Source organism: Zeus faber (genome assembly GCF_960531495.2).
Source record: "Zeus faber genome assembly, chromosome: 3".
Classification (NCBI taxonomy): Eukaryota; Metazoa; Chordata; class Actinopteri; order Zeiformes; family Zeidae; genus Zeus; species Zeus faber.
The window spans coordinates 34,333,559-34,358,166 of NC_137190.1; the positions used below are offsets into that span (position 1 = coordinate 34,333,559).

Consider the following 24,608-nt stretch of genomic DNA (forward strand, 5'->3'; position numbering starts at 1 on the left):
TTCTTCATCTTCTGTTTTGTGCTTCACGGAGACGTGGCTGAGTGGAACGATACTGGACTCTGGGCTGCAGCTGGCAGACTTCCAACTCTTCAGAGCGGATCAGGACACAGAACTGTCCGGCAGCAAAACGAAAGGTGAAGGTTTGTGTTTTTACGCTCACAGTAGCTGGTGTAATAATGTGACAGTGATCCAACAGTACTGTTCTCCTGATCTGGAGTCTTTCTTCATTAACTGCAAACCCTTCTATTCTCCCTGTGAGATTGTTTCATTCATACTGGTCGGTGTTTACACATAGAATACTTGGGACCACTGTTATACCACATTTAGCCGTGCCTATCACGCCGTCCCCCGAGCTGCACTGGGATACTCTGACTATGTCATGGTCCACCTGATTCCCGCACACAGTCAGAAATTAAAGCTGTGTAAACCTGTGGTGAGGACATCCAAGAAGTGGATCAGTAAAGCTGTGGAGAATCGTGAGGCATGCTTAGACTTCACGGACTGGAACGTTTTCAGGACTGCTACCAACAGTCTGGATGAGTACACAGAGGCTGTGACATCATACATCAGTTTCTGTGAGGAGAGCTGTGTACCATCACGCACCAGGGTGAGTTATAACAACGACAAGCCCTGGTTCACAGCTAAACTCTGACAGCTAAGATTAGAGAAGAAGGAGGCGTTAGAAGTGGAGACAGAGACATGTTTAAAGTGCCAAGTACAGGTTTAGCAAAGAGGTGTGAGTTGCTAAACGACTGTACTCAAAGAGACTCCAACACCAGTTTTCAGCCAATGACTATGCCTCTGTCTAGCAAGGGTTCAGACAAATCACAAACCTCAAACCGAAAACACCTCACTCCATGAACAACTCACCCCTGGCCAACGACCTGAACAACTTCTGTCGCTTTAAAAGACAATGGGACAGTCCTGACACCACGCCCCCTGACACCTTCAACCAGCCCCCCAGCTCCTCCTCCCGCACCACAGCAGGAGACTGGACCTCTTCACAGCTACTCACCTTAGAGCCCCCCCCACCACAGTGACAACTCTTTACGCTGTGAAGAGAGTGAAGATGGTTGTGGACTTCAGGAAAAACGCAGCCCCACCCACCCCCATCAACCTGTGTGACTCCCCAGTCGACTCTGTGGAGTCCTGCCGCTTCCTGGGAACCATCATCTCCCAGGACCTCAAGTGGGAGCTGAACATCAGCTCCATCGTCAAGAAAGCCCAGCAAAGAACGTTTTTCCTGCGGCAGCTGAGGGAGTTTAACCTGCCAGGGAAGATGATGATGCACTTCTACACCTCCATCATTGAGTCCATTCTCACCTCCTCCATCACCATCTGGTATGCTGCTGCAACCACCAAGGACAAGGGCAGACTGCAGCGTGTCATTTGCTCTGCTTAGAAGGTGATTGGCTGCAATCTGCCATCTCTCTGGGAACTTTACGCCTGCAGGACACTGAGGCGCGCAGGTAAGATTGTGGCTGACCCCTCCCACACCGGACACAAACTGTTTGAAACACTTCCCAACAAGGCCAAAACCTCTTGCCACAAGAACAGTTTCTTCCCATCTGCAACTGGCCTCATCAACAAGGCCCCCGCCATTATGCCTTAAACTGAATGGGTATGTCAACGCGTTACATTAACGCACATTCCCCATTCTTCTGGAGTTTATCTGTGAACATTGCACATACTGTTACACTTTAGACTGAAAAAATTGCACATTCCTGAACAAACTGTACAGCTTTATTTAAAAAACAAAAAGCCTTATTTTACATATTCTTATATATTTTACTTATATTTTACTTACTGTTTTACATTTGTTTCATGTATGCACCGAACACCAAGACAAATTCCTTGTTTGTGTAAACTTACTTGGCAATAAAGACTATTCTGATTCTTCTCTTCCTGCGGTCGTGGAGTGTCTATATGACTGCGGGAATAGGGTGGCTTCGGGCATTTTCCGTTACTTGGAGGTGCCACAATATAATTCTGACCTCATACACCAGAACCAATTTGGACAATTCCGTACACTCACCAGTGGACGCACGCACGCACGCACACACACACACACACACACTACCAGCACCAGATTGAACAAACCCCAACACCTTCTGGTTTACACCCCTTTCCTTTTCTTCCTCATTTACTGCCATAGCTATAACAGGAAGAGGCCACGTACCCAATTCCAATTGCTGTTCCAGTTTTCCTGGACTTAAATCTGTTTTGTCGATACATGTCATCTGATGTCTCTATGTCTACGTTTTTACATGTACATATTGTTGTTTGGTTCTATGTTTACTTGTCTCAACCATGGTGATTCTCCCCCTCTTGGAGTGGTGATTCGTTTTAATAGACCAAAACATGGTAAGATCGTTATCCAAAGAGGGGGATTGGTGGCAGTTCTTTGTTATAAAAAAATTGCTCTTGTCACCCTAGAGGTCGCCCATAGATCAGAGTTATTGCAGCAGTTCTTGATGATTAAAGAATTAATAAAGAGCTGCATTACAGGTTGAGAAGTTGAACTCCACTTGTGGACTAACTGTCATAGACATACTGGCATACAAATACTATGTGTTGTATGCCCAGCATGCTGACAGCACAGGTTAAGAAAGAAAAAAAAAAAAAAAGGAAAATAGGTCTTAGCAACAAAAAAATAAGGATAGAGGAAATACAGAAGAGAAAGAGCCGTACTGCAAAGAAGAAAAATTGCTTGAGTTAAGCAACATAATCTGCCGACGGGAGTGAGGAAAATCTGCCTAATAAGATTTCTTAAAACATGGATATAGGATATACAGTACATCTTAGTCTTAAAATAAGGAAGGGTGTCTTGAAAGTTGTTCTTTCAGAGAGGAGGACCTCAAAGTCTGTGGTTCTTTTTTAAAAGGTACTTATTTCACAACACAATTACAGAGAATTCAAGACCAGTCAATGGGTCTTGGCAGGTTGAGACTTCCATTTGTTTCCCCATTGTGGAGAGAAAAGAGAGGAGGAGTGAAGGAAAAACAGGAGCAAAGAGGAGAGAACAGAAGGAGAGGAGCAGAAAAAAAAGGCCAGAGATAGATTGATAGAGAGAGAAGAGGACGTGAGGAAATAAAAATGGAGGATAAGGCGACGGACAGGCAAGTTGGAAACTGCAGCTATAGCGGCCCCTGTTTTATTTATTTATTTATTTATTTATTTTTATCTCCCTTCCCCAGTCCTGGTGAAAAGCTTTATTTTATTTATAAACTTTGAACTATTTTCAGATAAAATGCCATTTTTTCGCTGTCACCCTTGATGTTCCGTTCCATTCTGTCCTGAGCACGCCTCAGAGGGAGACGGCAAGGTTCGCCATCAGATAGCGCTATCAGGCTCCAGCAGCTGCAGCACCGCGTGCCGCTATCGCTAGCCTACACACACACACACACACACACACACACACACACACACACACACACACACACACACACACACACACACACACACACACACACACACACACACACACACACACACACACACTCCTGAGTACTGAAATTAATCCCCCCTGCCCCCACCCACCCCTCCCCTCCCGTCCCCTCCCCTCCTGCATCCATGGGACTAGTCACGGAAAAGGGTCCCGCGGTGAATTCCGTGATCTAACTGGGCACCCCTCACATATATTGCTGCTTTCCTGGTCATTTATGCTGCGAAGAACCACCTCCAACAAACCAACCAACAACCCCCCAGTGTGGGCAGAATTTTGTAATTGATATGTCACCTTAGATTTGGGTTTGGGAATATTAAGAAGGGGTTTTATATCAGGGGCGGTTTCGCATACACATTTTAGGCCTAATCTTCGACTAAATCACACTTTAAATCTGGACAAACTAAAATGGCCTTTCTCAGTCATGGTTTAAAACATCTGAGAGGAAGTTAAGAGCTAAGTGAAGAGAGCTAAGTGATTTAAGTGTCATAACATCCTTTGGTTTCAGGTTGACCTTGACAATTGAAGAAACGCATCATCTGGACTAAGACTAGCAAGACCAGACGGAAGGGTGGTTATAGACAGCAGCTGACTAGTCCTTAATGGCTGTAGTTTAGGATTTCCTAGTCTAGAACAAATTAATCTTAAATTAAGTAATGTTTCAGAGAGGCATTTTGCTCTTCTGGATTATTTTAAGTAGGCTTAGCTTAGTCTGTTACCACGCATGCACGATGATAAGTTTAGTCTAACATAGTTGGATGTGATGGAATCCTAACTGTAACCTCATAAGGAACTTATCAAACTTAAGGTGCTAATAAATTCCTACATATCAGCCAGTCCAAACTGGTGGTACCTTAACATACAACAACCAACAATCAGACAAAGGAGTGTTATCTGTTGTTTAACAAGCTGCTGCCTTTCATTCACCCCGCACTCTCTTTATTAGCTCATCCTTTTCTCATCTATAAAGCTGGAGAACTGATTCACTTACTCACTCAGTCACACACACACACGTTGGTTATCAGCGGATGCAGCACACCTGTCAGCCTCCAGCCCCCACCCCTGGAACCCCTCCTGCCCAGCTCTCGTGTGTACACCGCCTGATAAAACACAACAAAAGAAAAGGGATTGTGGAATGGAGGCATGGATGTGGGGGGTGGGGGGTACAACGTGGAGATTGCTGCACCTGCTTCCCTCCCCCACCATCACCTCATCTTCAGCTTCATTCCAACACAGAAGAAATGGGCGACTAGAACCTCTCAAAAAAAATTACAATCACAGCAGTGCAATTAACTGCTTGCCGGACAGACCTAATTCATGAATATGCATGGTATATTAAGGCAGTTACTTAGTTTCCTCCCGCATTCAGCACAGAGACAGAAGACCCATCTATGATACCCATCTATATTCTCTGGTGATATCTTCCCTTGTCCTCTCTGCACGGTCCATCTCATCGCAACACTGCAAAATCTCTGGACAGCTTGTTCGTCTTGCGTGCAACATTTTTCTACACAAAGAGCTTTACGGACTTTGAGAATGTGAAGATCAGAGATTTGAGTCCGGTCAAGAGAATAAGAGAGAGATAGAGAGAATATTAAAACCCCAGAGCCCACAGTGGTCTACAGCAGCTCCTCCATAAGCTTTGTCATCAACCCCCCCACCTCCACCCCCCACCCTAGACAGCTCCAGGGGGGAGGATCTGGACCGCCCCAAACCATCCCAGCTAGACCGTTATTACACATGTGTGTGTGTGTGTCTTCACTGGATTGGCTGTATCATCTGCGATGCGTCCCTTAAGCTGATCTGAAAAGCAGGTGGTTTTATACGGATGTGTAGATGCCAGTTGTGCGGATGCTGATGTGCACGGTCCTCAGATCTAACTACACTGGGAAACCCCCCCCCCCCAAAAGAAGAAAACAGAAAAATATTCATTTTGCTACTCTTTCTGTGCCAGCCTCCCGTCATCCTTTCCTTACTAAGAGCAGCAACCCCCCCCCCCCCACACACACACACACACACACACACACACACACACACACACACACACACACACACACACACACACACACACACACACACACACACACACACACACACTCCTTTATCCCGAGTGCCTGGCGTATTCAGATACCGGAGTCCTCATTACGGCTCAATCCAACCTCAGCAAAACACACACAAACAGATTAGCCGCTTAAGACTGCCCCCCCAATCCCCCCCACCCACCACCTCCACCAACCCCACGCTGCCATTCCAGAGTGCTATCAGGGCCACGCACACTCCCTGCGAGATGAGCCAGAGGCAAGGCTTACCGCACACTGCAGGAGCCCGCCCTCGCCACGCGCTGCCACGGCCCCGCGTGCAGCCCCCCCACCTAATACAATTAAAAGTCATTTGCAGAACGCATCGGCTTTAGAGGATCAGGGAGTGTGGGGGCTGGGGTGGTGGTGGTGGGTGTGTTGGTTGAAGTTGGGAGTGGGGTCCAAACACACGTTTGCATAGAAGATAATGGGTGAAGAAGAAGAAGAATCTTTATTTGTCACATGACACACCACACTAAAACACATGCATATGTACGTATACATACACACACATGCATTTTGGGTGGTGGCCAGTGAAATGTGGCCTCTGCATCTCACCCATCCTGGCTTGGGGCAGCCAGGAGCAGTGGGCAGCATTCGACGACGCGCCCGGGGACCTGGTACCAAACGTCCATTGCTGGTCGGACAATGGTGATGTGTGCATGTTTTTGGTGGGGGTCCTTACCGATGTTGGAGGAAACCCCATGTGAGCACGAGAGAGCGAGAGAGAGAGCGAGAGAGAGAGAGAGAGAGAGCGCGAGCAAGCGAGCGAGACAATGACTTGGCTGAGTGAAGGGGTTTACAGATCATGGCAATAAAACATGGGAGATAAATAACATACATTATCTGGACCATCACACCTTAGGCAGCCTGTTAGCTTAAAGGGGACCTATTATGCTCCTTACAGAAATACAGGGTGTTGCGAGTGTTTTGATTGAAACCTCTGTGTTAGTGTGTGTGTGTGTGTGTGTGTGTGTGTGTGTGTGTGTGTGTGTGTGTGTGTGTGTGTGTGTGTGTATGTGTGTGTGTAGGGGACACACCAATACAGAGATGGAATATCGCAGATACAAAAATGTGTTACCAAAAGAAACACCAAACACCTAAGATATTCAGGAATAGCTATAGCTCTTCTTGGAGAATTCTTGAAGATAGTGTTATTATCTTGAGACAAGCATGAGAAGGATTTGGGATTTAGGAAGTGATCTGCCATGACTTTTATTTACATTTGTCTTAATCGGGGGATTGAAAATGCATTGATATCGATACTGGTGTTGCATGTGAGCTTGGGTCTGATATTGAAGCACGTTAGATGTGGATAAACATGTCAACTGTTATGACTACAAAATAACAGGACTACTACAGTCGGTAAAAGTATTGGAGTGGTACAGTATGTGCTATTGGTTAACACTTAAAGTGGTAATTTGTAATATTATTTTATAAAAAAAAAAAAAGAAGTTGATAATGATATCAAGTGAATTGAAAATAACAGATAAGTACATTGTGGCAGTTTTTCAGGGTTCTCTGACACAGAGACACAGGCAACGATGTTGTAAACACACCAGTTTATTGTAGATAGTGGCAAGATGTAACGAGCCAGGAGCAGTGTGTCATGGCAGAGGCTCCCCCCGTGTGTGTGTGGGGATGGGTGATATACCTGTTACTCGTTGATTGCTCTGACAAGCAACAGGCGTACAGCTACCCTGATCGCAGGCCCAATTACCTTGACCAAGACAGGTGTGGCTGCTTAAACCACCCCACATTACGTATAGATATAAATGAATTACTCCCCCCGCCCCCCTCCTCTCCAGAAGGATCTTGAGGACCCTTCTCTTTACCCTTCTCTAATTGGAGTTTTTTTCCTGTCAGCCAACACCCGTCCACTTAGTAACCACTCATAGTAAAATAAAATAAAAATAATACCTCAAACTCTGTGATTCTGCTTGCTCTCATTCTTATTGGAGGCTTCACTGAGGATGATTTTTCTGTACAGTCAGTTTGGCATCAACTAGCACATAATCACATATTCACATATGAGGCGTAGCTTAAGGAGCTAGTTCTGTCAGACAACTTGACGGCACCACATGCTTCCACACCCTTATGGGCCAGCCTATTTGAGCAGCCAATTCCTCCAGCCCTGCCGGCTTGCTGCGCTGCCGCGCTCCCCCCACCTCCCTTGCATTCACCTGTTGGGGTCCACTCTTCTATCCAATGGGGGATTCAAGTTTATCACTCCAATATTTCAGGCTATTTCTAAGTATGCCTATGTTTGCTGAACAACTCACCAGGAGTGACGAGCAATAGAGCCCAGATTTTCATCTCAAATAATGCTAAATAAATAGAGATGATTTTTAAGTACATTTAAAAGTTGTCGGTCAAAAATGTGCATAAATGTGTCCACTATGTAAGGTATTGTATAGATATTGTAGACAGACAAATTTAAGAGTTGGAATGGCACGATGGTGATGTACTGACCGCGCCCTCTGGTATTTTTCCAGGCCACCAAGCGATGGCCGGTTCCCTCATTCCCCCCTCGAAGGTCGTTTGCTTTCCACACAGGAAGGGCCCGTTACTGCCACCTGAGAAATACACACATTGATATTTTGACAGTTTTCCATTGTTTAAGTATAAGTAACAGACACACACAATAATGTATTGTATCATTAAAATGTTACACAAAAAAGCCTATCACAACTGGACAGTGTCCAGTGCGTGTGCGCATGTGCATACATAAGTGTGTGTGTATGTATACGTGTGTGAGCAGCCGTCCTTGATGCTCTTACTTTCATTCGGTCCAGACATTACAGCTGCTCCATTGTCTGAAGTGAAGAAGACCAAGGTGTTCTGTTCGATGCCTAGTTTACGTAGCAGCGAGAGGATCTGACCCACGCTCGAATCCAGCTCCATCACCGCGTCTCCATAGCTGCAACACACACACACACACACACACACACACACACACACACACACACACACACACACACACACACACACACACACACACACACACACACACACACACACAGACCATTACAATAACATTTCTGACAATATGATCAATATGGATATTAGAGGAAGTTTGATTCAAAAAGCCAGAATTTAACATTACCAGACAGTTCGATCTGATGAAACTCATATAGTTGGAAATTCTCAGATATATAAATATACATATAAGAAACATATAATAAATCTTTTCTACAAATGTGCCACAATAGTTGATTGGAGAAAAATTTGGTTTGTTTATAAGATAGACACATTGACTATTTATGACTACACATTGACCTATTCGTATATTTACATAGATTTAATGGACAGCTTGCCACCAAAATCTCAATATTCATGTCATGACTTATTTGGAATTTTTTAAGTTCTACATCACTTTTTTTTATATTGCAAGTGATTAATAGCCGTATTAAATATGTACATTTGTTGGAACTGGATGGCGATCTGCAACATTCGACATGCATATGCATAAATAAATAAAAAAAAAGATTGATATAATCATAAAATAAACTTTATGATTGATTTTAATCATTTTGATACAATATTACTATTATATATTTAGGTTTCTTTGGTTATATATTTTGTTGTTTATCATTAGGTTTAGTGTACAGCTACACGCTTTATTGTATTTCTTCATTTTCCATATATCTTTATCGATTGCTTTATTATTATTGCCTATTTTTGGATGTAAGCTGTTGCTCTCACTGCAATTTCCCTTTGAAATGAAGAAAGTATCTATCTGTGAAAAAAGTAAAAAGCTGCACGGATGCCTTCTAAATAGGACTTTGTATGATTCACACATGTATTCCTGTGGTGTTGTGTGGTGTGGTTCTGATCTGTCGTGAAATTCAATTTACCGGCCTCGTTGGCTCCGGCCCAGGAAGCGTCTGGAGGCATAGACGGGGGAGTGGGTGGCGTCGGCAGCCCAGTACAGGAAGAAGGGCTGCCGGGCAAGGGCCTGGCGCAGCACGAAGCCAAGACCTTCCTGCATGGGTCAGGACACGGCGGAGTGAATATTCATGCATTCAAAGGATGTCGTCGATGTTCTCCACGCACATCTAATGATGGTAAACAATTCTGACCGTTGTTATTTGGCCGATGTTGCAGATTTGATTTGAAAGGCGGTAAGTACATGTAACAAATGGAAGTGGAAGTTCCGTAAAGGAAATTACATTTCTGTTGTGAAACTGCTGTTCACCCCACACAACATTCCCTGATAATAATCATTAATCCCTGATAAAATTCCCTGGTTTAATTACAAACAGACAATTAGCTTAAATTAAATACAGAAATACAGGTTCAGAGTTCAGATAGAAGAAAAATTACGCTTACGCACGCACGCACGCACACGCACACACACACACACACACACACACACACACACACACACACAAACACACACACAATCTCTGCCCACAGGTAGGAGTTTAGGGAGGGAGACGGAGTCTTTCTCTCCATGTTTGGTAACATGGTAACATGATTATGAGGATGAAGAGCCCATAATAATAATGATTTTGGGCGCATGAGGAATGATGCTCCAGCTTGTTCCTGGGGAGATGACGAGCCTGTGCCATGGGGGCGCTGATTCGGCCCATTCGAGGCAGCTTGGTGGTTGGTAGGGAACCGTGCAGTCGTCTGCACCACGTGCTTGACCATGTCCCTTGGTCTGCCACATAGCCCCACCGCCCAACTTAGGCCGGGGAGCTGTCCAGCCGACAGCTGACTCCCCTGCCCGCCTCAGAGACCCAAGCACTGCGCCCACATGCTGCATATGCCGCTTCCAGGTGTCGCTGTGAATGATTATGTTGTCTAGGTAGGCCGCGGCGTATGCTAAATGCGGACGTAGCACACGGCCCATGAGTCTCTGAAAGGTGGCTGGGGCATCAAACAACCTGAATGGAAGTGTGCAAAAGTGGTACAAGTCATAGGGAGTGGAGGACACCGATTTTTCCTTGGACCCCTGAGACAAGGGAATCTGTCAGTAGCCATGGTTAAATCCAGTGTTGTGAAAAAATGAGCCGTGCCTAACCGGTCTAGAAGTTCATCGACCCAGGGCATCGGGTAGGCGTCGAACTTGACACCGTGTTCACCCTTCGGTAGTGTATGCTTACCCACCAGCACGATGGGACTAGACCAGTCATTCGTGGACTCCTCTATTACACCATATTCAGCATAGCCTCTACTTCTGCTTGCAAGATCTTGTGTTTGCGTTCGGGCAGGCGATACGGCCGAGAGCGCACCTTCACCCCTGGATTCATCTCCACATGGTGGTGTATCAAGGATGTGAAGCCTGGCAAGGAAGAGAAAACATCGGAGAAGCAACGTTGAAGTTCCGCTACGAGAGATGGTCACTTAACAGGGTCGCAGTATGATCGGCTGCTTTTTGAACCTCCTGCCCCAACTCATCCCGCTCAATGACCGGTGTGACCAGGGCCACGGAAGCCCCCTCCATCCTTTCTTTTAAGAGGGTCAGGTGACAAATCTGTGTCTTTTCCTGCCTGTCAGACCGTTCGACCTCATAATCGACCTCGCCAACCCGCCATGCCCTAACCCTTGCCACTTCGCGAGCAATTAAGAGCTGGACGTAGGGAGCAACACTAACACCTTGTCTCCCGGTGCAAATTGTCTGAGCCAAGCCCCCCCGGTATAAGAGGTGCTGACGTTCCTGAGCCTGGAGTAAATTTTCCTGTGATAATCGCCAAATCAGAGCATGTAACTTTGCTCTCAGGTCCATAACATACTGTATTTCATTCTTACTGGTGCTAGGACCTTAGTCCCAGTTTTTTTTAATGAGGTCTAGCGCCCCCCAGCGTCTCCTGCCAAAGAGGAGTCCAAAGGAGAAAATCCCGTGGAGGCCTGGGGAACCTCCCCCACCGCAAACAACAGGGGGTCCAACCACTTGTCCCAATTACGGCTATTGCCGTGAAAGAACTTTCGAATCAGGTTTTTCAGCGTTTTATTAAAGCGCTCCACCAGGCCAACGCTGGACCGAATTGAGCGGACGCCCAGTAACTCATAAAGTTCCCGAAGTCTACGTGACATAAAGGTAGTGCCTTGGTCGGCCAGGATTTCCTTCGGAATCCCGAATCAGGAGATGACGTGAAACAGCGCCTGCACCACACTTTCGGCCCTTGGTTGCATAATCCACTAGGACGAACACAAAACGATACCCGCGGGCACTGCGGTCTAACGGCCCGATGAGGTCCATAATGAGTCTTTCGAACGAGACCTTGACTAGGGGGAGGGGCCACAATGGTGCTCTTGTCATAGCCGGAGGGTTGACTAACTGGCACCCAGGACACACAGCACACCATTTATGCACATCTCCCCAAATGCCTGGCCAATAAAAGCGGGTTATTATCCACTGTCATGTTTTATTGTGACCGAGGTAACTGGCCATCGGGTTAAAGTGAGCCGCCTGAAAGAGCATTTCCCAGCAGCTCTTTGGCACCAACAACTGTGCCTTCCTCTCTGAGTGTCACGGCTCACTCGATATAACCTGTCCCTAATCACCGAAAAATAAGGGTGAGTTAGCATGGTGTCAATACATCAATACGGCGCCGACTTTAACTACCCCCTCAAAGGCCCCGTGTAGGGGGTCGTTGCAACTGCTCCAGCGGAAAATCGTTGATAGGGAAGGTTAAGGGGACCGGGGGAGATCCTACTTGGGATCCCGCCGCCCCTGCACTTGTCGCAGCCGCCGATGACCCCTTCGTGTCACCACTTGCCACGCAACACTCACATCTCCCTACTGACAATGAATGCACTCCTCCAGCCTCTTCATCAATGTGTCAAACCCTGGCCAATCCGTGCCCAAAATCCGTGAGTGCAACAAGCGGGAACTATCCGCAGCCTGTACACTATGCTTTTTTCCCTTGTCACGAATTTCAAGCCAGACCATCGGATACATGTGAATAACCCCATGCACCCAATGAATCACCACCTGTGACGCCTCCACTAAAGCCCCAGGTTGAACCAGGCATTCCTGGACCATCATCGGCAAACAGCACCGGTCCAGCAAAGCCTAACGTCTACCCCCTTGTAGCCTAACCGGTACTTGGTAGGCCCCTTCCTACCGAGCTCCTTTCTACCGAGCGTAGTGGTGAGAATGCGCTCCAACTGGCAGCGGAGGAAGTCCCGCTCCTCCTCCAGGTCCGCAGCCAGCAGATCGGCTTTCACTCGGATGAACAAAAAGGAGGATGAACAAAAAGGCTCGCTGGCCTCTACTACAAATAAAAGATAATAATAATGATTTCGGGCGCAGGAGGAATGACGCTCCAGTCTTGCTCCTGGTCGGCTGATGAGCCCGTGCGCCGATCCCCTCTGCAAGACAGACAAACATTCAGAAAGCTCCCTGCCTAAAGTCGGACCAATCAGCGCAGTGCGTGTGCTGATCCGGCCAAGTCGAGGCAGCTTGGCGGCCGCGGGAAAGGGAACAGTGCTGTCATCTGCAGCCGGTGCTTGACCACGCCGCTTGTTCCGCCACAAAAAATATATATAATAATAATAATTTTACACACACACACACACACACACACACACACACACACACAGGTAACTTGATTTACGAGTGCACTAACATACAAGTTTTTCGAGTTAGGAGCCTTCGTTCCGTTGATTTTCTGTATTGATTTGCGAGCAAAAATGTGAGTTACGAGGAGCGAGCTTCAGGTATGCCGCCGCTAGTTGGTGTGGCGAGCGAATCCTGGCAGCATCCCGCATCTTACTCGTTCACTTCACGTGGTTACCTAACCGTGGAAGCATCTCTTTTGTGTTTTGTGCTCGAGTTTTGTGCTTTTTTTGCAGTTATTTTGACTTTTTTTTTCTTGACCAACATGTTCATGCCCAAGGCGTAGAGGATCGCTAAAATCGTGCATCGAGTGATGATCCCTTTCTCCAGCCAATGCCAGTCGGATGAGACTGTCCCAGAGGTGACTCTAAGATTGAAACTGTTGTAATAGTCCAAGATGAGGTCCCTGATTTCGCCTGCGACATGGTGCCGATCCAGTGCTGTTTCCACCAGCTTATGGGGAATGGATCCATTAGCATTGGTGAGGTCGAGCCACAGCACTGCTAGGTCTCCTTTCCCTTCTCTTGCCTCTCTGATCAACTGCGTGACCACTCCATTATGCTCGAGGCATCCTGGAACATTCTGGATTCCACCCTTCTGTACAGAGGTGTCAATGTATTCATTCTTCAGGAGGAACTCGGTCAACTGACGGGTTATGACAGTGAAGAATATCTTCCCCTCAACACTGAGCAGCGAGATGATCTTAAACTGCCTGATGTTCTTAGCATTCTCCTCCTTGGGAATCCAGACACCTTCTGCAAACCTCCATTGTTGGGCTACCTTTCCTCTCCTCCAGATAACCCTCAGGATCTTCCACAGCCGGTGAAGGAGTCTGGGACACCTCTTGTAGACTTTGTAGGGCATTCCGCTGGGTCCAGGGGCTAAACTGGCTCTGGCTGCCTTGACGACCTCCTGAACCTCCTTCCAACTGGGCTCCTTGCTGTTGAAGTCTATGGTGGGTCCTGGTGGGTCTATCAAAGGTCTAGGCCCTAGGTCTTCCTCCCTCGCAGAGCCGCCGTAGGTGTTGCCGAGATGGTGGTTGATCTCCTCTTTGGAACAAGCAAGGAGGCTGCTTCATTTCTATCCAAGTAGCTGCTTGGTGACTCTGAAGGGGTTTGCGATGATGGGAAGACCGTTTCTTGGCCCTCTCTTTCCCCCGCCGTCTGCGCCATTCTGCCCTTCGAAGAATGGTAAGCTTCTTCCAGAGGATGCTGTGAAGTTCGGATAGTGCATCCCTCGCTTCTTCTTGCGCTTCCTTGTACTACCCCTTCAGGACCTGCAGCTCCTGCCTCATCTGGCTAATCTTTGACCTACGGTTGTTCACGTAGGGAGTCTTGGTACCCAGCTTCTCCACTCTACCAAACCTGGTGACGATTGCCACGGTTTGGAGCTTCCCGTTGCATCACCCTTGGCTGCTGCTTCTAGGATGTTGTCCACAACATCATCGAACTGGAGCCACTGTTTGTGCTTACTGGCCAGAGGCCACTTGACCTGACGATGTTCGGTTACTCTGCCTGGGGCTGGAGCCTCAGGCATGGTTGAGGCTAGGGCCTCAACGTTGTCTGTGCACTGCGATCGTTGTGTTTCAGATACCTTTAGCCCGAAAAACACCAAGAAGATTAAAAGTCAAGGCAAATTTATTTGTAAAGCATATTTCAACAACAAGGTAATTCAATGTGCTTAACATAAAACATCAAAAGCATTAAAACAAAAAAAAAAAAAAAGGACATGCATAAAGTCAAAAAATACAATACATAGAATGCATAAAAGTCACAATGCAGTGTAAGAGATGAACCAAATAACCCTTGTGTTACTCTTTGTTAACAATTATTTTGCCTATTCCCTGAAAGCGCCTATTCCCTGAATAGCATTTTACCTTGTCAAGGCAATATCCTAGCCCCGACGAACTGGCCTGGAGATCTTTTCTTTGTTAACAATTATTTTGCCTATTCCCCAAAAGGAAGAAAAGAATCCCAGCAAAAACTATAGGGATCTAGCCCTGCGGGCTGGACCCCTAATGACAGACAATAGTATTTTAGTACAAATACAAGACAATTGACTTAACGTAACTCAATGCCCTTTTAGACTGACTGTTTGGATGGCATGCATGAGTGCTGTACTCACCTCCAGGTAAATCTGTGTGAGGTTCGACTCCCCGGTCTTCCTATCGATATGAAACTCTTCATAGTATCTGGAAAGCACAAATGCTGTCAGCATTCGCTCATTTAAGCTTTTTGTTATGTCTGGATGACTTACACATGGCCACACTACTTACACTAGCTGAAGTCAGTTTTACCGCCAACCAGTTGTATTCTGGGATACGTTTGGTGCAACAAAACTGCATGCTTGGGAATGTGAACCAATGATATTTTGTTTAAGCTAGGGCCAAATTATGTGATTTTCAAGTCCAATTTGACAATTTGATTTCAGATCGAGTAGCTTGGGGTAGTCATGCTGTAGAATTGAAGCCGTCATCCACAGTCACCAACTGGGATCAAAAAACCGCCCTGGCACTTGCAACAGAGAGGCTCTATTTTCAAACCCAACACCAACCTGTACAGCACACATTGTGCACAACAGCAGGCACACACAGCACCACTGACAGGCTGTGATTGCTGCTGTCACAGCGATCGTGTAATTTTGGAACCCACTTTGACTAATGACCATCAGGGGCAGGTACTACAACTTCTGTAAATTATCAATAGCTAGAATGTTTGGAAAAATTGGCAAGGCAGCCATCAGTTCATCAAATACTCATCATTATTTGAAGGGCACTCGGTGAGCCTTGCACTCCGTGAAGCCATCCGCAATGCGCCCTTAAAGATGAAAGATTAAAGATACCGAAAGTGAGCTCCTGTCTCCAGGTACTTTTTGGGAGAGTGTCTAGCTCGCTGCATAGCCACGTACGTCTTCACATGGTGAAGGCAGAAGAATAAGAGCAACTTGACACCGTTAATCAAATGTTTCAATAACCAAATTGTAATTGAAATGCCCTGACAGACCGGCAGACGGCAGGCCAGAGGCGGGCCAGTGGTGCCCCGCAAGGGGGCCAGGTCCGGGAAACGCACAGTGAGTAAGTCAGTCCGCGGCCCTGGGAAGCGGCAAGGTCGGGGCCAGCGTTACAGCACGATCCCAGACAGGGAAGGCGCAGCAAGTAAATTATTCTGGAAAATGTGCCCAACAAGGGGTCCCAAACGAGGGGGCGCTGACACCTGGAAAACGATCTTCCGTAGTCCTCATTTCAATGAAAATTATGTCAATACGTTATTGAAATGTGTTACATGAATAAAATAATAATAATAGGGCCTTGTAAATTTTGGCACCAACCTAACGATTACAGCATTTCCTTGAAGACAGCGATTTGGAGGAAGCTCATTGTTACGCAAGAGTGTGTCTGTGTGTGTGTGTGTGTGTGTGTGTGTGTGTGTGTGTGTGTGTGTGTGTCACAACCTGCCAACCATCTTAGAGTTGTTGTAGACAGGGACATTGGGCCTACGAATGCCGTCGTAAGGACCAAAATGGCAGTTTGGGGCACCAAACCATTCATCAAAACCATGCTCCAAAGGCAGGTGCTGGGATCTGTGGCCAAGGTGCCTACAAAACATACAGAATGTGCATTTTACAAATCAGAAAAAAAAAGAAACAAGGATCATTTGTTAAGAGAGCCATGAAAAAACACATCTGCGTACATTGACACAATTGGTATTGGCGGATTTTGGATTAAAAAAACAAAACAAAAACAGAAACAGTCCCACTGTGTTTGGGGCTACCTGTCCTAGTGGCAGATACTGTATGTTGTTCTACTTATCTTCTGTCCTATTTAATTAAAATCTTCAACATAACTTAATTTTTTGGGAATCCATTGACCCAAGAGTTTGTGGACGTCAAACCCAACATCAATGGTGGATTTGCTTCTATAAGAACATGCGGCTCAACTCGAGAGAGAGAGCGAGAGAGAGCGAGAGAGAGAGATTTTCCCTTGAGAACCCTTCTCCTCTCTTCTTGGGTCTTTTCACCGTGGCTTATTTACAATAATGAGATGAAAACTCAGGTTATACAAATCTCAAGTCTGGATGAAAGATTAATTCTGGCATTATGAAAATTAAATTCAGGGATTTTTTCAAGCCATATATATATATTTTTTTTTTTCATTTTCAAGGACGCAAAACAAATATAATCCATTTTCAATGGTTTCTTTATGAAGTAAAATATAATAGAATTTTTGTCTCATTCTCTATTATTATATTAGTAAAGATATTATATGGACAGTATAGCTATGTATTTATTATTAAAATGATTGTCATCTACTACTATTGTAGATGACATCTACTACTATTTCCCTGGCATAATCTACCCTGGAAATGTTTTATAATATTACGATTTCAATAACGCAGGGGAAACATCACAGGTTTTCAATGATTGTGTTTTTTTCCCAAGGACTTTAAAGCACTTCCACACAAAAAGGGGACTATTTTCAAGGTATTCCAATATGTCAATTTCTAAGGACAAAATTCAATTCAAGCACTTCAAGCACCTCAAGGACCTGGTAAGAATTCTGTGAATGCCTTTTATGGTGTTGGCAGGATCGTCTATCCGTGCAAGTGGTTATTGCCGAAATCCGGTTGACGGAAGCATTTGGCACCTGAACACCTTAAGCCATGACCGCAGCATTGGTTTTTGTCAGGCTTTTTTTGTTGTTGACAAGAACCAAAGAAAGAAAAGAAAAGCTTTGAGAACAGACAAGCTGATTTTGTGGTACTAAAGCACTAGGGAGAATGTATCTTGCTGGGAGAGGCAAAATTTTCTTGCAATATTTTGACACCAAAACAAACATGGATACCATACCAACATGCCTCGCTATTGTTGTTGTTTGTGCAGCAAGATTGCAGTGCTGACATTACACATTAATCAGACTGCAGGCATGAGTCTGCCACAAGTCGCTCCTCCATTTTAAGTCCACACTTGCCCACCTGCTGCTTTCTTTGGCTACGGCATTGTGCAGGTGCACAATCTCATTGGCTGTTGAAAATTGCTGCTGCGATTTGAGGCTTTGCCGAAGGATTTTGTAAAGACTAGCCCCAATAAAATCAAACATTTTTGACCTGGCCAATTAGGGTCATATAGAGACGGATTTGAGCATTTCATTCACACACATGTATCAATGTCTCAGTCTAGGGCTGCCACCTGAAAGTCCACGAGTCCAGTCCGATATTTGATCCAACATTGTTTTATCCAATGTTGTTATTTGCTTGAGAGGACAAGCCAATATGAAAGCTTACAGTATATGCAAGTAATATGGTCCAAAGATCATCATCATCACCTTGTTCTAACCTCCAACACATTGACCTTTGGGACCACTATAGCACTCACCATTTGCCAACTATCTTGCTGGTGTAGCCCTTTTTCTTCAGCATCTTAGGCAGGAGAAGCTCTTCCTTGGAGATGCCTCCTACTATCTCCTGAGGTGTATAGGCTGCAAGGGTCAAAGGTTGTTTTATTTCAACTTTAGGTAAAATAAATGGAAAAAACAAAACAACAATCAAGCTCCGAACAAGGATCTTGAGGAATCCGGTTCAGTAAGTTGGTGCATAGACATGTCAATATGGCTATAAGAGGAAGGTCATGGCTCCAAGTCTGCAAGTGCATCTGAAATGAGGAACAGTTAACGAATCATATTATGAAAAGGAAATGTGAATCCGGTCCTTTGATAGCCATTTTGTGTACCACTGAGAACAGTGAGCCTAAACAGAGTAGGGACAAATGGGCTGTTTACCTGGGCAAAAAAATAATATTGCAACAATGAACAATGGAAATTAAATACAGTGCCAACAATTGAGATGTAGCTGAGGGAACTGGGTGAAGTCCTCCGCTTAGAGAGGCTGAGATTTAGAATAAAATGATGTACTAGGGTCTTTAATAAGGCTTAGGGACCTGTGATTTACAACGTCTTGGCGATTATTATAGTGATTCATGTTAGTTAGTTAGTTAGTTCCTCCCGGTCCTTCTGGAACATTGGGCGACGAGTCCCCTCCATTTGCTCTGGTCCCTGGCGACCCTTCTTGCTCCATGCCAGCTGACACCCATTTCATTTAGGTCTTCCTTGGCTGTCTGTCTCCATGTCTTCTTTGGCCTCCCTCTTCCTCTTTCCACCCTCTGACATCCAGTCCATTGCCACACTTGCCAGTCCCTCTCTTGGCAGTCGGAGTACGTGCCCAGCCATTCTCTTTCTCCTAGCAGAGACAATATTGGACAGAGCTGCCACCCCTGCCCTTTTCATCACCTCCTCGTTGGTGATGTGTTCTCTCCATGAGATCCTCAAGATGGATCTGAGGCATCGTCGGTGGAAGACATCCAACTTGTTGGTGATGCTGGCTGTCTTCATCCACGTCTCACAGGCGTAGGTCGCTGTTGGGATGACCACTGACATTAAGAGGTGTAGCTTGGTGTCCGTATTGATGGCTTTGGACGACCAGATGTTGCGGAGCCGTTGGAATACTCCTGCAGCCTTGCCGATTCTAGTTCGTACATCTTTCTCCACGTCTCCTGTATTTGAGATGTTACTTCCAAGGTATGTGAAGTTCTCAACGTACTCTACGTCATGTTCGCCTACAGTGAGAGGTGGAGGGTGTTGGTCCTGTCCGACGGTCATGGCCTTGGTCTTTTCTTGGCTTATCCGTAGGCTGACCTTTTCCCCGTGCTTATGGAGGTTGTTGGTCATCTCTTGGAGTGCAAGGTGGGTATAACTGAACAGAGCCAAATCGTCCGCAAAGTCCAGGTCGGCCAGTCTGTCCCCTCCCCACTTGATGCCGAAGATTTCACCAGTGACGGTCTTCCTCATCACAAAGTCAATGACAATAATGAAAAGCAAGGGTGACAGGATACAACCCTGTCTTACTCCGGTGACGATGTCAAAGTCTTCAGTTGAGCCGTTGTTGGTTTTGACTCTGCAAGTGGAGTTGACGTATTTGGGTGGTACAACATACAGCTGGACAATCTGCCACAGTGATTCCCGGTGGATGCTGTCGAAAGCTTTCTTAAAATCGATGTAGTTGATCATGAGGGGTGTCTGGAATTCTTGGCACTGTTCAATGATGTTGCGAAGAGAGAAGATCTGTTTCGGAGCAGGACCTTCCCTTCCGGAAGCCAGCTTGTTCTTCCCTCAAGAAATTATCCACCTCTTCTTTTAGGCGTTGGAGCAGTACACTGCAGAATACCTTGCCAGGGATAGACAGCAGTGTGATGCCCTGCCAGTTGTTGCAGTCCGCGAGGTTTCCTTTCTTAGGCAGCTTCACAATTACCCCACTTCTCCAATCGGCAGGAACTTCTTCTGCATGCCAAATCATGTTGAACAATCGGGTGAGGCTCTCCACAACGACCTCCTGGCCGTGCTTCAACAACTCGGCAGCTACCTCATCGAGTCCCGTTGCCTTGTTGTTCTTGAGGCTCTTGATTTCTCTGGCAACCTCTGTCCTGGTTATCTCCTCTGAAGTAACATTCAGGGTTGCAGCTGATGGTTCCCGGTCAAAACTGAAGAGTGTAGAAGGCGTTGGCTGGTTAAGAACCTTGCTGAAGTGTTCCACCCACCTAGCCTCCTGTTCTTCGTCGCTCAGAAGTGCTGTGCCATACTTGCTCCTGATTGGCACACCGGAGCTGCTCCTGGAGCTGGTTAGCTCCCGCACGATCTTGTACAGTGTTTTTGTGTTCTTCTTCTCCGCTGCCTCTTGTGCCTCTCTTCCCTTCTCGTCTAGCCACCTTCTTTTGTCGCTTCTGCAGTTCTTCTTCACTTCCCTGTCCAGGCGCCAGTACTCCTCATCTTCCATCCTCCAACTCCGGAGCCTCCTCTTCTGTTCCCTTTTTATCTTGGCCATCTTCCTTTCATCAATCAATTTCCATGTCTTGTCTGTTATCCATCTTTCTTTGGTGGTACCTCTTCTTCTGCCTAAGACTGCCTCTGCAGTCTCAGAGATCGCACGGGAGAACAGGCTCCACTGCTCCTCAATGGCTGTTGGATGTTGTGGTACCTCAAGCTTCTTTCTCAACTCCTCATGGTAGCTTTGTGATATGTTGATGTTCTTCAGCTTGTCTACCGCGTAATGTCTCTTGGGCTGTACCGTTTGCACCTTCTTCAGCTTCAGCCTGATCTTACCCACCACAAGGAAGTGATCTGATCCTACATCTGCACCTCTGTGAGAGCAAATGTCTAGCAATGACGAGCGCCACCTTGCGTTGATGCAGATATAATCCAGCTTGTTCCGGGTTTCACCGCCAGGCGACACCCAAGCCATCTTGTGGATCTGCTTGTGTTTGAAAAAGGTGTTGCCGATGCTGAGACCATTGGTGCTAGTTAACATCAACAGTCTCTCCCCGTTGTCATTTGTGGAGCTTGCAGACCCATGTGGTCCCCCTATGCTGTTAAGGCCCCTTCTGTCGCCATCCAGTTTTGCACTGAAGTCTCCAATCAGCATCTTGATGTCATAGCTGGGGATCTCTTCAAGCACGGTTTGAAGCTGGCTGTAAAAGGCGTCCTCGTCTTCCTCTGAGGCAACTTCGGTTGGGGCATAGACTTGCACGATGGTTACTTTGGCATGTCTGGTCTAAAGCCTCGCTGTGATGATGCGGTCGTTCACTGGCTTCCATCCAACTAGTGCTTTTCTGCGCAGCTGGAGAGGATGATGCCGACTCCATGGGTATGGTGATCATGCTTCCCAGAGTAAAGAACGGTTGCTCCATCAATCATGAGGCGCCCCTGCCCAGTCCACCTCATTTCACTAACGCCTAAGATGTCCAGGCAATAGTCTTTCATAGTCTTCAGCACCTGGTCCATGCGGCCACACTGGAACAGCGTGCGTATGTTCCAGGCGCCTACTTTGGCGTTGGCCTTGGTGTTGAAGATCGGGGTTATCAGGGGTCGGGCTTCCTGCTGGATTTCACCCGGCCCTGTCATGGATACATCCAAGGATGTGCCGTCTCTACTTCGCTGTGATTTACCGGAATGGCTTCTACTCGTCGTTTCTGTAACATGCCTTTTTTCCCGGGGTGAGGTTGTTAACCCCACGCCCAACCCCCCAACCTGGAGGACCGGGTGCTGACTTTCGTCTTGCCGGTGTAGCTTTCAAGAGTCATGGAGACAAGCCTCTCCACCAACGACAAGGTACCAGCACAAAAAATGTTGTTGTTTTTATTGATTGATTGATGACTGATGTTAAGCATGTGATAATATGTGAATATATGTTGAAGCTCAGGGATCCATTTTCAACCCATCCTTTAAAATTTTTGCCAAAACGTATAGTACCTCTTCCATTCAAACATGTTTAATGTGATCGTACTGTTTTGTTGTCTAGGGGTCTTGTCAAACTTTTTCTTTTCCTTTATGTTTTGATATGTATTTACTTATCTTTTATAAAGGGGTGGGGGGTATGGGTACTAATATTTGTTATTAAATATTGTAATATTGTTAACAATTCTTCCAACAATTAATAATCACAATGTTATTGTAATGACAATTGCCAATGTTTATATTTTAATAAAGTATCTTGAAAAAAAAATCATATTAATTAATCATAATATGAATAACGGGATACTGCATTTAGTAAATAATAGAACAAAAACAAATAACGGAATTCAAATGTTAAAAATCATTGGTGATTCCTATAGTTTACCTATAGATTCCACATTATAAGTTGGCATTTACATCATGAATGGGTACAAGAACATACATCAGGTTGCGCCTACCATTTCGGGCATGCCCATTGGTGGTGTAGAATCCATTTCTGACAGGCAGCCGCCCTGTGAGAAGCGAAGCTCTCGCTGCGATTTGACAACAATAAAAAAGTGACCATTAACGTCCATCAGAACATTTCCGTTTTCCAATAAAAGGCCTGCCTTTAATTGACCAACATCCTTAATTAAGCTCAGTACAGACCATCTCGACACCAGATCACAGGGTGGGTTAGCTTCAAAAGTTTCGTCACTCAAATGCCGCAGACTCACAGGGCGAGCAGAGGGGGTTGGCTGTATAGAAGTTCGGGAACAGCATGCCCTGGGCAGCCATTAAGTCCAGGTTCGGGGTCTCCCTCGATGGCTGGCCCAAGACCCCCAAATCCCCCCAACCCATCTGGAGAGCAGATGGGACATGCTTGTGGTTTGTGGTGACTTGGATGAACATCAAAACCACCTAGCGCAAAAGTTGTTATGCAGTGTGATAAAAAATAAATAAATAAAATAAAGGCTTCTCCTGCCCGATGACACGCAGAGAGAGTGACAGTGGCATGGAAGCAGTGTGTGTGTGTGTGTGTGTGTGTGTGTGTGTGTGTGTGTGTGTGTGTGTGTGTGTGTGTGTGTGTGTGGCAAGCAGTTTAAACATTTCATTCATAGGAAAAACTAGTCACAAGTACTAGTACTCAATAAATAGTGAATAACATTGAAATAGATACTTGTAAAAATCACAATAGATTCTAGTCGGAGGCAAATATATAATATCTGAAACACGGAGCCCCATAGGATTCAATGACAAAATTGTCCAAATTGTTACTAGTAACATTGTGATAGTTACTAGTAACAATTGGAATAGTGACTAGTATCTAATAATTAGGTATTAGTACCTAATACATTTTGACTAGTGAAAATGAAATAGTTACTAGTAACTGTTGGAACAGCAACTAGTAACTAAAAAAACAAGTATTAGTAAGTTTTAAACAGGGACTTGTTCGTCCTATGGATTCAATGCTAAACCGGCTTGCCATAAGTGTGTGTTTGAGAAAGAGAGGGTGAAAGAAAACCGTTGTAATGATTCCTTACTATCATTAATTTTATTGTTCAATACACCGCATGTCTTCGTACAAACCTCCATGCCTACCTGTACTGTAGCTAGGGCATTAACGGTGAAAAACGAAGTTTCAAAACACTATTTTACATTCTCTCATTTAGCTCTGGACCCCCTGGGACGTCTTGAAGGGTCCCTGGAGGGGGCCGCAGGTTGCCCCTATACGTGTAGAAAGATGAGGAAAGACACAACCCCCCCCCCACTCCCAAAGCGTAATAAACCTACGTCATCCATGAGCATGATGATAATATTCGGAGTCGATTCATTGGAGAGCTTCCCCGCGCAGCAGATACCTGTTAAAAAGGTGAGACGAGCCAAGGTTCGAACGAGCGCATTCATTGCGGCACGACGGTCACGTGACCAACAGGCGGCGGGGTTGGTTTGCTTTCGCGAGAGACTTCAGCGCCACACTTCCGCATATTCCAAAAAAAAAAAAATCTGATAAATATAAAGTTATTTTATATTTCTTTCTTTTTTTAAGTATGTTTTTTTTTTTTTGACTTCTTGGTTAATCAATGATATAAATTATTCATTGAATTCAAGAACACATACACTTTCGGTTAGTGTTACGCGGTGTCACGTGACCACACCCGACAGTTGCGGTATAAGTAAAGCGCATTTAATGCATAGAAGCAACGACTGAATATATATTTGAATTGAAGTTTTTGCACATTTTCTTCAACTTCGGACGTA

General features: G+C 45.7%; 1 protein-coding gene across 1 annotated transcript in view; it reads right to left on the reverse strand.

The window, feature by feature from the left end:
• The window catches only part of galns (galactosamine (N-acetyl)-6-sulfatase), a 48,375-nt gene extending 24,109 nt beyond the window's left edge, over positions 1 to 24,266 (reverse strand). The window contains exons 1-9 of the mRNA XM_079998117.1: positions 24,141 to 24,266; positions 23,084 to 23,207; positions 22,826 to 22,900; positions 18,464 to 18,566; positions 16,544 to 16,687; positions 15,218 to 15,284; positions 9,381 to 9,508; positions 8,304 to 8,443; positions 7,996 to 8,099 (exon numbers count right to left, since the gene is read on the reverse strand). Coding sequence (XP_079854243.1) covers positions 7,996 to 8,099; positions 8,304 to 8,443; positions 9,381 to 9,508; positions 15,218 to 15,284; positions 16,544 to 16,687; positions 18,464 to 18,566; positions 22,826 to 22,900; positions 23,084 to 23,207; positions 24,141 to 24,254 — 999 coding nt within the window. The 5' untranslated portion in view covers positions 24,255 to 24,266. The remainder of the gene's footprint in view (positions 1 to 7,995; positions 8,100 to 8,303; positions 8,444 to 9,380; positions 9,509 to 15,217; positions 15,285 to 16,543; positions 16,688 to 18,463; positions 18,567 to 22,825; positions 22,901 to 23,083; positions 23,208 to 24,140) is intronic.
• Between the last annotated feature and the right edge of the window lie 342 nt (positions 24,267 to 24,608).